Here is a 13,716-nt window from a genome sequence, read left to right as displayed (position 1 = left end):
CCATCCCAACCGTGAAGCACGGGGGTGGCAGCATCATGTTGCGGGGGTGCTTTGCTGCAGGAGGGACTGATGCACTTCACAAAATAGATGGCATCTGGATTTTTTTCTCATTTTGTCTGTCATAGTTGAAGTGTACCTATGATAAAAAATTACAGGCCTCTCTAATTTTTTTAAGTGGGAGAACTTGCACAATTGGTGGCTGACTAAATACTTTTTTGCCCCACTGTATATATATATATATATACACACACACACACACACACACACACCAAACAGAGACTCTACAAAAGCACTTCATGCCATTTATTTGCTTTTTGCAAAGCTTTATTTTACCATGTCCCCTTTTTGTAAACATTTACACTAGCGTCTGACCCACTGTCATTTTCTGTAACTTCCCTAGATTGGCCTATTTCGAGCTGACATTCCAGTTTCGCACTCGCCAGCAACTACAATGGGAGGTCATCAGACACTACTCGAAGCAGGTAACATCTCACACACACTCTACTCCAATTGGGAACTAATGGCCAAATCCTAGCAAGTCACTCATTCACTTCAACTAATGGTTTATGTGAAAACTTTTAGTTCCTCTAGTTAGGATCCCCCTCCCCCCAACAAGTAATGTAATTACTATGATACAGAAGACAACTGATCCATGTACCCATCCATGTCTCAGGCGATAAAGCAGATGTATGTGCTGGTATTGGGCTTGGACGTGCTGGGAAACCCCTTTGGACTGATCCGAGGTCTGTCTGAGGGAGTGGAGGCTTTCTTCTATGAGCCCTATCAGGTAAGACCCCAGTGCAACCAGTATGAACCACGCCAGGTCAAACTACGCATGAATTAAATCACTTATAGTGCCAAACACTATAAATGTGTAATACTTGACACAGTGCGGTAGTTATCTGTATAGATGGTATGTATCCGAGTAACTCTGTTTTGGGGTTCTCAAGGGAGCTATCCAGGGACCAGAGGAGTTTGTGGAGGGTATGGCACTGGGGGTGAAGGCACTGGTTGGAGGGGCAGTGGGTAAGTGCTGTTCTTGTTCATCTCTTTTCTGCTCACCTTGATTCTCCTTAATTCCCTCATTGCCATCCTTTCACTTCAGACTTACTTAACTATATTTACCCCCTGACATTTCTCTCTCGCGCTCTCTCTCTCTAACGTTCTCTCTTCTTTGTCCTTCTCTTATGGGTCTCTCTTTCTCTCTCCCTTGTCTTCTCTCCCCCCTGTCTTCTCTCCCCCCTGTCTTCTCTCCCCCTGTCTTCTCTCCCCCTGTCTTCTCTCTCCTTGTCTTCTCTCCCCCTGTCTTCTCTCCCCTGTCTTCTCTCCCCCTGTCTTCTCTCCCCCTGTCTTCTCTCTCCCCTGTCTTCTCTCCCCTGTCTTCTCTCCCCCTGTCTTCTCTCCCCCTGTCTTCTCTCCCTCCTGTCTTCTCTCTCCCCTGTCTTCTCTCTCCCCCTGTCTTCTCTCTCCCCTGTCTTCTCTCTCCCCTGTCTTCTCTCTCCCCCTGTCTTCTCTCTCCCCTGTCTTCTCTCCCTCCTGTCTTCTCTCCCCCTGTCTTCTCTCCCCCTGTCTTCTCTCCCCCTGTCTTCTCTCCCCCTGTCTTCTCTCTCCCCTGTCTTCTCTCTCCCCTGTCTTCTCTCTCCCTGTCTTCTCTCTCCCCCTGTCTTCTCTCCCCCTGTCTTCTCTCTCCCTTGTCTTCTCTCTCCCTGTCTTCTCTCCCCCTGTCTTCTCTCTCCTTGTCTTCTCTCCCTCCTGTCTTCTCTCCCTCCTGTCTTCTCTCCCCCTGTCTTCTCTCTCCCCTGTCTTCTCTCCCCCTGTCTTCTCTCCCCGTCTTCTCTCTCCCCTGTCTTCTCTCCCCCTGTCTTCTCTCTCCCCTGTCTTCTCTCCCTCCTGTCTTCTCTCCCCCCTGTCTTCTCTCTCCCCTGTCTTCTCTCTCCCTTGTCTTCTCTCCCCTCTGTCTTCTCTACCCCTGTCCTCTCTCTCCCCAGTCTTTTCTCTCCCTTGTCTTCTAACTCCCCTCTTCTCTCTTCTCTTCCCTTCTCCCAGGGGGCATTGCGGGCGCTGCCTCCAGGATAACAGGCGCCATGGCGAAGGGTGTGGCTGCCATGACGATGGATGAGGAATACCAGCAGAAGAGACGAGAGGCTATGAACAAGCAGCCCAGCGGCCTGAGAGAGGGCCTGACTCGTGGAGGCAAAGGACTGGTCTCTGTGAGTCTGACCCACTATAGAACACTAACGCCAGTACGGCCTAACTGGTGTCCGATAATCAAACCCAGAAACATCAGCACAACAGAACCGGGATGTGTGCAGTAGTACAACGTAACCTACTACGTTGTAGGGGAAGTTGAAGATAAGGTTGCGTTTACACAGGTAGCCTAATTCTGATCTTTTTCCACTAAATGTTATTTTGACCAATCAGATCAGCTCTTTTGCCAATAATTGGGCAAAATATTAGAATTGTGCTGCCTTTGTAAACACAGCCTAAGAGACATATTATTGTATAAATATTTTTAAAGAAGATTTATGAATAGTTTTTATTTTTAACTATAAGAGTAGGACTAAAATGGCTCCATTCTCAGAACTTACAAACAATTTTCTAACTTGATATGCTTTGCGGATATGTCCCCAAAACTGTTGCCAATAATTGGGCAAAATATCAGAATTGGTATGCCTGTGTAAACACAGCCTGGGTGTTTCCTAATGACAAGTTCAGATAGTCTCCATTTCAACAGTCTTCACCCATCGGGTGCCTACAGAACACAATCCAGCTGTCTGTGAGTCTTACCAGTATAGCTTAGCAGTAGAAACAGTCTCTCAAACCTGTTCTCCCTGTCTGTAACACTCCCATTCTCCATCTCAGGGCTTCGTCAGTGGGATCACAGGGATCGTCACCATGCCCATTAGAGGTGCTCAGAAGGAGGGTGCGGCAGGCTTCTTTAAGGGTGTCGGGAAGGGGCTGGTGGGGGCTGTGGCCAGACCCACAGGAGGTATCATCGACATGGCCAGCAGCACTTTCCAGGGCATCAAGAGGGCGGCTGAGACGTCCCAGGATGTGGAGAGTCTGCGTCCGCCTCGCTTCATTCACGAGGACGGGGTCATCCGACCATATAAGGAGAGAGAAGGCGTTGGCAGCCAGATGCTACAGGTAACAGGAATTATATTTAAAACATAAACTAACCCTCAGAACACTAACTAGAATTGGGGGATTATGTGAACTCCAATAAGAGACGCTAATCTTCCTTCATGTTCCAAATTGTTTTTCCATTCGTGTCCTAATGAACACGATGCCACAAGGTCAGGTGTCATGTTAATGTGTGGCCTCGCATAAAAACATCCCCTTTCTCTCCCTCTCTCACTCCACTTCTCAGCCCCTTATTGCATCTCAAAGTCCAGATAGATTTTCATCTTCATTGTCTCTTTCATCCTAAATCTCATATTTATGTGCGTTAACCCACCTGGTCTATAGTTCTCCTTATAGAGCATGGCTGTTGTAGCTCTCTGTGTGTGGAGTTCGACATAGGCTGTGTTTACACCCCAAGAACCCAATTCATTTTTTTTTTTATATACAATCTTTTTTTCCATCTGTCAACACGCAAGTTGTGACCCATATCTGATTTGCGCATTCACACTGATGGAGCCTCTGAAGCAGCACACTGATGGAGCCTCTGAAGCAGCACACTGATGGAGCCTCTGAAGCAGCACACTGATGCAATGCTCTTTTCATTTCACTGTTCCTTTCAATTTTGGTAGGTCATGTGCAAAAAAAAAACATCTCAGAGCAAAACAATATCTGATTTGAGAGTCACATATGGAGCATCAGAATTATATCAGCATTGAGATCCACATAAAGAAGTGATATAAATCGGAAGTCAGAAGATCATATTCCATTTGTTTTTGTTGCTGTTTACATATTAGGGAAAATATCAGATATGGAAATAATTGGCAAAAGATCTGAATGGGCTACCTGTGTAAAACCAGCCTTAATGATGTTAGGCCTTGTTCTCACTGGCAGTTTGAAGTGACTCAAATCTTATTTTTTGGCATATCCTATTCTAATCCGATCTTTTCCTGCAGTCTGAACAGACAAAAAGCAAATGGAATCAGATGTTTTCCAATCACATTCAAACCACATTCATAGGTGGTTTGAAATCAGATACAAATCTGATTCCTGGCCATGTGACTTGTCTGAATGTTCAGTTCAGATTTCTTTGCCCCTCAAGTGTTTTTTTTTTACTGTTATTTGGCATATCTTGTTGCTATCTTGTTGAATTTTAGAAAATTCAAAGCAATTGGGAAACTTCCAAGACAGGCAATGTTGGCACCTTAACTTGCGACACAAAAACTTGTGTGAGTGAGAGGAAGCACGAGCACCACCACCAGTCAGCCTGCACCACCACCGCCAGTCAGCCTACACCACCACCGCCAGTCAGCCTACACCACCACCGCCAGTCAGCCTACACCACCACCGCCAGTCAGCCTACACCACTCCAGCCAGTCAGCCTACACCACCACCGCCAGTCAGCCTACACCACCACCGCCAGTCAGCCTACACCACCACCGCCAGTCAGCCTACACCACCACCGCCAGTCAGCCTACACCACTCCAGCCAGTCAGCCTACACCACCACCGCCAGTCAGCCTACACCACCACCGCCAGTCAGCCTACACCACTCCAGCCAGTCAGCCTACACCACCACCGCCAGTCAGCCTACACCACTCCCGCCAGTCAGCCTACACCACTCCAGCCAGTCAGCCTACACCACTCCAGCCAGTCAGCCACCACTCCAGCCAGTCAGCCTACACCACTCCAGCCAGTCAGCCTACACCACCACAGCCAGTCAGCCTACACCACTCCCGCCAGTCAGCCTACACCACTCCAGCCAGTCAGCCTACACCACTCCAGCCAGTCAGCCTACACCACTCCAGCCAGTCAGCCTACACCACTCCAGCCAGTCAGCCTACACCACTCCCGCCAGTCAGCCTACACCACTCCCGCCGGTCAGCCTACACCACTCCAGCCGGTCAGCCTACACCACTCCAGCCGGTCAGCCTACACCACTCCAGCCAGTCAGCCTACACCACTCCAGCCAGTCAGCCTACACCACTCCAGCCAGTCAGCCTACACCACTCCCGCCAGTCAGCCTACACCACTCCAGCCAGTCAGCCTACACCACTCCTGCCAGTCTGATTTGTTCACAAGTAACTTGCTGTTTGGACAGTCAGTATTCCAAAACTGATTTCAGTATTAAGGCCTGCAGTAAGAACAAAGCATGGCAGAGGTCGAGTTCCTCCTGCCTGACTAGATACGCAGGTGTTGCATTGCATCAACCAATTGTTTCATTCCACGTCATCGACAGGCATCAGATTGGTATAACTTGTGATTTTGGTTACCTGGTATGTTAAATGCCTATCCAGGCTTTGTAACATCTGGCATGTGTCAGAAATGTAGATGGCCAGAGTTTGGGTAGATTTCAATTCAATCAATTCAATTTGGCCTGCAGGGCTGGAATGGAATGGGACCGTCATGAACTGTAGATGTTGTGAGCTAAGGCATTGAGATAATAATGTTGTGTTGTTTTGTAATAATGTTGTGTTGTTTTGATGTTTATGGACCCAAAAAGTGGGCAGGCAAAGACAGGTCAAAGGCAGGCAGAGGTCTGTAATCCAGGGCAGAGTCAATAAGGTACAGAATAGCAGGCAGGCTTGGGGTCAGGACAGGCCGAAAGGTCAGAACCGGGGAGACTAGGAAACAGAACTTGAGAAAGCAGGAAGACAGGAAAACACGCTGGTAAGATCTGACAAGACGAACTGGCAACAGACAAACAGAGAACACAGGTATAAATACACTGGGGATAATGAAGAAGATGGGCGACACCTGGAGGGGGTGGAGACGAGTACAAAGACAGGTGAAACAGATCAGGGTGTGATAGGTAATGCTTTGGTCTTTCATAGTTGTTCTTGAAGCTGCGCTGTACTGATGTTATGAGTGGTGAAATTATGTGATAATTTGCTTCAATGGAAACAAGATGTTTTTGTAGAGCTGGATATTATTAGCGACGGGCTTGTCTGTCTGCCCTAACATTGGCTTGGTCTGCTCTCTTGTCATGTCTACAGAAAAGGGTGGCCTTCACTGATTGGAGTAGGACTGGCAGTGATGATGATGATGACGACCGCTAGAGTGTAATTGCTAAGTCCTAGTTAACGCTTTGGTCTTCCATAGCTTTTAATGTGTACTGTATGTTTGTTTGTGTCGGTCACTGGGGACATTTTAACACTAGGCCTCCTGAATAACCAGCTGCCAGGCTGTTTGTCATTCTCGTCTGTTCTTTATTTTTTGTTAACTCTGTGCCCAGCATTGCAAGGGCAGGACCCCCTTGCATTTTGTCATGTAAAAACATCATTTGATGTATTTTACCCTTCATCTGTCATCCAACCTTCTGCCCTATCATGTAAGGGGGCGGAGTCAGAAATCTTTAATCATAATCATTTAATTTATTTAAAAAATATGAATGTTATGCTGTCGTAGAGCCAGGATTTTGGGGGGGGAAAGTAGATATTATTCATTTTAAGTTAATATGAAATACAGTGGGTTCCAAAATTACTGGCACCCCTGACTGGCAATGCACAAACAATACTTAAAACCATATAATTACAGAGAAACTCAAAAATACCAACGTGAGACATACTGTACTTTATTAATGTTTCAATGGAACCAACCAATCATACAATTATATAATACAAAATAAATGTAACCCAAATCAAGGTTCAATAATTATTGGCACTCCTCATTTAGTACTTAGTTCAACTACCTCTGGTAAGGATAACAGCATGGAGTCTTTTTCTGTAATGTTTGACAAGGTTAAGGAACACATTTGGAGGGATTTTGGACCATTCCTCTATGCAGATCCTTTCAAGATCCTTCACATTCTTGGGTTTGCGTTTATCAACTGCCCTCAAAATTGCCTGATACTTGGTGGAATTCATTATGCCATCAAGCTTAACCAGTGCCCCTGGACCTCTGGAATTAAAACAGCCCCAAAACATTACTGACCCACCACCATATTTCACAGTGGGTATGAGGTGCCTCTCCTTGTATGCATCTCTGTTTTGACGCCAAACATGCCGATGCTGTATCTGACCAAAACATTCCATTTTGATCTCATCTGACCAGAGCACCTTCTTCCAGTCATAATTGAAATGGCGTTTGGCAAACTCCAAGCACTTGCGTCTGTGTCTTGGGTCAGAAAGGGCTTTCTTCTGGCAACCCTTCCAAAGAGCCTGTGGAGGTGGCGTGTGATGGTGCTTTTTGAAACCTGGTGACCCCAAGACACTACCAAGGCCTGCAATTCTTTCACAGTGATTCTTGGGGATTTTGTTACTTCTCTCACCGTCCTCCTCCCAATCCTGGGGGGCAAAATGCATTTGCGTCCTCTACCTGTGAGGTTTCAACTGTTCCATATCTTTTGAATTTTATTATAATTGCCCTGACAGTGCTCAGTAGTAGTATATTCAATAGTTTGTGGATCTTCTTGTAGCCATTACCAGATTAATGAAGGTTTACCACCATCGGTCTCTTTTAAACTGCCAGTTCTTTTGTTTTCTTCATGGTGTTGGATGTCAAAGGGATATTGCATGCGTGTTACCTCATTTTTAGACCCTAGTGAAACAGGAAGTGATGTAATGGCTCAATATAGTTTCTTAAGACTTAGATAAACTTAAATAAGTGGAATGTAATTCCTGGTTTAATTTTGGTAGATATTATTTCCAATCATCTTTAAGGATGCCATTAATTGTGAAACCTGGATTTGGAGGACATTGGTTTTTAATTAAATCAAGAAATTATTTGGGTGTCTTCCAATGAAACATTATTAAAGTACAGTATTTCTTATATGTTGGTATTTTGAGTTCTCTATAATTCTATTGTTTACGCATTGCCAGTCAGGGATGGCAGTAATTTGAGCCCACTGTATATTGTATTGGTCTGGAGTGATGTAATGGTCAGTCAGCAGTCCTCCGTCATGGCATTTTGGCCCTCCCTCTTTCAGAGTCATTGCTATGCACTCAGTCTTTCACTCATATCCATCACTGCTGCTCTTCCTACTGAATAAAGTGCATTTTAAAACATCTATTTCATCGTCTTCTCATCCAAACCTTTTCTTATCACTTCATCAACATTCATTACCATGCAATTATGAAAGGTTTAAACGGTTTATAACAGGTATGCGTTTAGACTCAATAAAGAAGTATCAGTGTACCACAGGGGAGTATTTAGATGGTCACATGACAGATGGTCCACAAGTCAAGTGGAAAGATGATGGCCCTGTTTGAATACTTCAAAAATACACCCGTCTTCCTTCCTTCTTCCCTTGTTAGTTATCACTGATCTAACACACATTTATGTGTGTAAGCAACTGTTGTAGCACAACTTTCTCCAATCCAGCCATGTCAGATCAGGGATTTCTTCAAGGAATGGAGAAAGGAAGGATGCATCCATCAAGTATTCAAACAGAGCCTAGGATGTGTCCTGCATGCAAGCCATTGTCAGATCCGTAGGGGAAGTATGTAGATCAGTAACAGTACTCATCAGATCTTCTGCCAGAGCCCGTGTGAATGGTGAACATCCCAAAGCCATTTTAATCGAAGTGTGAAAAGGGTACCAAATTCCTCTTATCATATCAGCAGTAGACTTAGCATAACGTATGTTTAAATGTCCAATTTGATAAAGACGTGCCTATTTTCTAGAATTGTGTTGAAATAACCTGATAAGCAAATTCCTCTCTTTTAGAAAATTGAGAATGGACAGTTCGCCAAGTACAGATACTTTGCTCACGCCAAAGTAAACGAGTCAGATTTCTTGATGATCACCAAAAGGTAAGAGGCTGGCTGGAGTTTGTAGTATTAAATGTAGACTGTAATGGCTGTCTGTGAATGTTCTGAGGCTCTATCTATCTCTTGTCTTGCTAGTGGAATCTTTTTCGTGACCAAAGGCACATTTGGGCAGCTTACCTGTGAGTGGCAGTATCTGTTTGACGAGTTCACCAAGAAGCCCATGATCGTGGAGGGCAGGAGGCTTCGGATAGAGGCAAAGGTATCCTCATCTGCCCATTGTAGTGATACACAAAGTAATACCCGATACTACGTGAATGAAACTCATCTTAACCAAACTGCTTATTATAACCATCTGAATAAACCGCTCCCCATTTGCAAAGGAGTATCTCCCTCTAGCTGGAAACGCCTGCGTATGGAATATCCCTTCACTCATTTGCATCCAAACAGTTTGTTCCTCTACATTATATCATAGTACGGCCCCCTATTTCTCAGAAATCATGTGTTATCTAAAAAAAAAACTAATTAAAAAAACCTTTCCTGTATGTGTTTCAGGAGAGAGTAAAGTCTGTGTTTCATGCCAAAGAGTTTGGGAAGATTATAAACTTTAAAAGTCCAGAAATAGCCGAGGTGGGTTAGCATAACATAAACTGCTGCCATTTTTTGCTGTCGTTGCACACACCAAACAATATTTGTCAGCAAATGAAACCAAACTGTAATTCTATGGTTTAGTATTGAAATGTGTGGTTTTGTTTATCTACAGTGGGTTCTTACCAAGCTGGAGGACGCCAGGGAGAGTCTACACAAGTACTGACTGGTCACTCCAATAGGGCCACCAACCAGCATTGAGACATGGCAAAAGTACAACGTTGACTGATAGTGTGTGTGTGTGTGCGCGCAAGGGTAGGGTGTGCCTCTGTCAGTATACTACCTACTCACCCCCAGGTTAGACTTGCTCTTTCATTCACACAGACACTCATACACAGACACACACACACACACACACACACACACACACGGACTGTCTGGACATCTTGCAGACACACAGGCTGCACTAGCTAACACTATCACTGCTCCGGTTGTACACAGCCATGTGGCAGAAATATCTCCTTGCACTTCCTTAAGCCAGTTTGGTCTGCCAGCGGTTGTAGAAGAGGCCGCGGTGGGAGTATTCGAAGGCAGTAAACTACTCGCTGATGTTCTCTGTGTCATTGGCACAGGTGAAGTGGGAGTAAACAGTCTCTCTGTCTAGGTTCTGCTCCTGGTACATATTCAGGATGAACTCCCTGGTTGCTTTAGGGTCATTCTGTGTGCGTTTCTCTATCAGAAGGCAAGTCATGTCAGGTTGCAGTCCGCGTGTCTGTAAAACAATGTGTTTGTATGTGTGTCAATGTCACTGCTATGATTGTACACAATTATGTGCCAGAAATGTCTCCATCTCCTAAATATACATGTTTGTTTTTTATATTTTCTTTGAAGAAGTAGGACTTTCCTAACGGAGCTCTGTCATCACATTACAATTTGTTTGACAGTTACTGAATGACGTGCTTGTAAAGATATTGTGGCCAAATCATTGTGGGACTCAGAGCACTGTTTTTAACTGCCTTGATGTGTCTATGTTAAACACTTATTTTACTGTTGATATAGGAGGGGGAAAAGCATTTAAACTTTTTGTAAAATCAGCTCATTAGCGGAGTCCAGTCCAAGATGCTAATGATTCTGTTCCAAGGCTCACCCTATTCCATTCCACCTCTTCCTAAATCACTAACTGTTGTTTTTCTACACAATTCTGCATGCATTTTTTTATATGTCAATCTGCTCTACATTAATTTCAGTGGGGTGTGTATACTGAGTGTACAAAACATTAAGAACACCTGCTCTTTCCATGACATAGACTGACCAGGTGAATCCAGGTGAAATGTATGATCTCTTATTGATGTAACTTGTTAAATCCACTTCAATCAGTGTAGATGAAGGGGAGGAGACAGATTAAAGAATGATTTTTAAGCCTTAAGACATGGATTGTGTATGTGTGCCATTCAGAGGGTGAAATGGCGTGACAAAAGATTTAAGTGCCTTTGAACAGGGTATGGTAGTCGGTGCCAGGCGCACCGGTTTACGACAAGAACTGCAATGCTGTTGAGTGTTTTACACTCAACAGTTTCCTGTGTGTATCAAGAGTGATCCACCATCCAAAGGACATCCAGCCAACTTGAGACAACTTTGGGAAGCATTGGTTTCAACATGAGCCAGCATCCCTGCAGAACGCTTTTAACACCGTGTAGAGTCTATGCACTAACGAATTCAGGCAAATGAGGGGAGGGTGTGGAGGGTAATGGAGTGGCAGCAGTGTTGGATTTTCTGGAAACCTGATTTGCCGTGGCTACAGATAGAGATGTACATGTTAGTCATTTAGCAGGCACTCTTATCCAGAGCGACTTACAGTTAGTGCATTCAAGATAGCTAGCTGGGACAACCACATCGCAGGCATAGAAAGTACATTTGTCCTCAATAATGTACCTATCAGTAGAGTCAGCTAGGGGGGGGGGGGGGGGTCAAGTGCAAGTGCTGGTACATTTTTCTGCGCATGTTGGAATTTTTTACGTAGCTGCTGTCCACTCCGCATGTTCCAACTACTGCATTCCATCCCTCAGTAGGCTATTAAGCATGATTTCATGTTATTTTTTCAGGAGGGGGGGTTAGGCTACATGTAGCTATTTACATGTTATAGCCTACACAAAAGACATGATCAACATGGTCATACAAAATTGTTTTCTATTTTTTCTTTTCTCCCCAATCGGTAGTTACAGTCTTGTCCCATCACTGCAACTCCCCTACGGACTCGGGAGAGGCGAAGGTCGAGAGCCATGTGTCCTCCGAAACACGACCCTGCCAAGCCACACTGCTCGCTTAACCTGGAAGCCAGCCGCACCAATGTGTCGGAGTAAACATGGCCAAGTGGCAACCATGTCAGCGTGCATGCACCCGGCCCGCCACAGGAGTTGCTAGAGCGCGATGGGACAAGGACATCCCAGCCGGCCAGACCCTTCCCTAACCCGGACAATTGTGTGCCGCCTCATGGTTCTCCCAGTCGGCTGCGACACAGCCCGGGATCAAACCCGAATCTGTAGTGACGCCTCTAGCACTGCGATGCAGGGCCTTACACGGAGCCCAAACTGGCTGCGCGTGTGTGCCATCGTGCCCTATCGAGCATAATTTTATTTTGTCCCCCTACACCAAACGCGATCATGACACAGGTTCAAATATCAAAACAAACTCTGAACCAATGACATTCATTTGGGGACAGGTCGAAAAGCATTAAACATGTATGGCAATTTAGCTAGTTAGCTTGCATTTGCTAGCTAATTTGTCCTATTTAGCTAGCTTGGTGTTGCTAGCTAATTTGTCCTGGGATATAAACATTGAGTTGTTATTTTACCTGAAATGCACAAGGTCCTCTACACCGACAATTAATCCACTCGTAAAACGGCCAACCGAATCGTTTCTAGTCATCTCTCCTCCTTCCAGGCTTTTTCAGCAACTGGGTTTGCTGTGCAGGGTTTTCCAAACTCGGTGCACATTTTGGTGTTTGCCCTAACACTACAAAGCTGATTCAAATAATCAACAAATCATCAAGCTTGATCATTTCAATCAGCTGTGTAGTCCTGAGGACCGAGTTTGGAAGGTGCTGGCGCTAGTGGCAACGATATTGCAGCAACCACATCACCAAAACGCAGATAGTTTTTGCCCCAATTCAATGTGTAGGGACTGCGTCCTGCTTGTGTGACTGCATTATCCATTACAACAGATGGAGAAGGTTGTAGCCTTCATAATGGCCTTGAATGTTTGTTCAAATCACTGAAGGGTTTTAGTTGCAGCTGTTCAGGAATATCCGGCTACATCATGGTTCAGAAGACGGTGTGTAAAGTGAGGGAGGTGGAGTGTGAGCAGCAGCTACGTAGAAAACATGTGTGCGTAAAATAACACATTCACAGAATGTGATCTGTAGCTTTTGAGAAATAGTTTTCCAGAGTGGTGGGGGCAGAAACTCTGGATTCGCAGCCAGGTCCTTTAAAATCTATGGGTGGGCTTGTGTCTCCTCATTGGCAATTTTCATGTTTTCATGCAGCAGGTATGCAGTGCCATTAACGACAGAGAGATTTTAAAATATATTTACAGTACCAGTCAAAAGTTTGGACACCAAACTTTTTAAAACTATTTTCTACATTGTAGAATAATAGTAAAGACATCAACTATGAAATAATACATACGGAATCATGTAGTAAACACTAAATTGTTAAACAAATCAAAATATTGTAGCGACCCGCACAGACAGCTGTGTGTTATGTGCTAGGCTAGGAGGTGGTTGTGTTGTACTGACCAGTACCCGGTGTTCGCGGGGTCCGACATGTCAATCAACCTGCTATCTGCCAATCACGGGAATGCCTGGAATGTTCTGATGCCGGGCATCCTGGTGGTTGGCGGAGTGGCGTGGAGGGGGGTTGGGCATTGAAAGTTAAGACCAGGTTCAGCCTTTGTTCTCTCTCTCTTACGTCTGGGCTTCACAAGAGAAGGTCACGATTGGCTTGTGGGTTATCTGTCATCTATTTGGCGTGTGCTACGGCCCAAACAGTAGCCTGTGTAAAGTTGGTTCAATAAACCGTCAATTCGCAAACTCAAGCCTCTGTCTGGACAATTGTTCATTTATGATCTAGTCAGGTCATTACAATATATTTTATATTTCATATTCTTCAAAGTAGCCAATCCTTGCCTTGATGACAGCTATGCTTGTTGTAGAAACATCCCAGGTATGATCAATGGAAACAGGATGCACCGGAGCTCAATTTTGAGTCTCATAGCAAAGGGTCTGAATAGTTATGTAAATATGG

General features: G+C 44.9%; 1 protein-coding gene across 4 annotated transcripts in view; it reads left to right on the top strand.

Annotated features, from left to right (window-relative positions):
- The window catches only part of LOC115111355 (intermembrane lipid transfer protein VPS13A-like), a 73,685-nt gene extending 60,178 nt beyond the window's left edge, over window positions 1-13,507 (top strand). For all 4 annotated transcript variants that reach the window (XM_029637318.2, XM_029637316.2, XM_029637319.2 and 1 more), the window contains exons 61-69: window positions 401-482; window positions 674-787; window positions 951-1,026; window positions 2,047-2,210; window positions 2,863-3,147; window positions 8,787-8,872; window positions 8,966-9,089; window positions 9,383-9,457; window positions 9,591-13,507. In XM_029637318.2, the coding sequence (XP_029493178.2) occupies window positions 401-482; window positions 674-787; window positions 951-1,026; window positions 2,047-2,210; window positions 2,863-3,147; window positions 8,787-8,872; window positions 8,966-9,089; window positions 9,383-9,457; window positions 9,591-9,641 (1,057 nt within the window). In that variant the 3' untranslated portion in view covers window positions 9,642-13,507. The remainder of the gene's footprint in view (window positions 1-400; window positions 483-673; window positions 788-950; window positions 1,027-2,046; window positions 2,211-2,862; window positions 3,148-8,786; window positions 8,873-8,965; window positions 9,090-9,382; window positions 9,458-9,590) is intronic.
- Window positions 13,508-13,716: the final 209 nt, after the last annotated feature.

The sequence above is a fragment of the Oncorhynchus nerka genome, linkage group LG27 (assembly GCF_034236695.1).
Source record: "Oncorhynchus nerka isolate Pitt River linkage group LG27, Oner_Uvic_2.0, whole genome shotgun sequence".
NCBI lineage: Eukaryota > Metazoa > Chordata > Actinopteri > Salmoniformes > Salmonidae > Oncorhynchus > Oncorhynchus nerka.
Note: the sequence above shows the minus strand (reverse complement) of the source record. Positions and strands in the feature narration are given on the sequence as shown.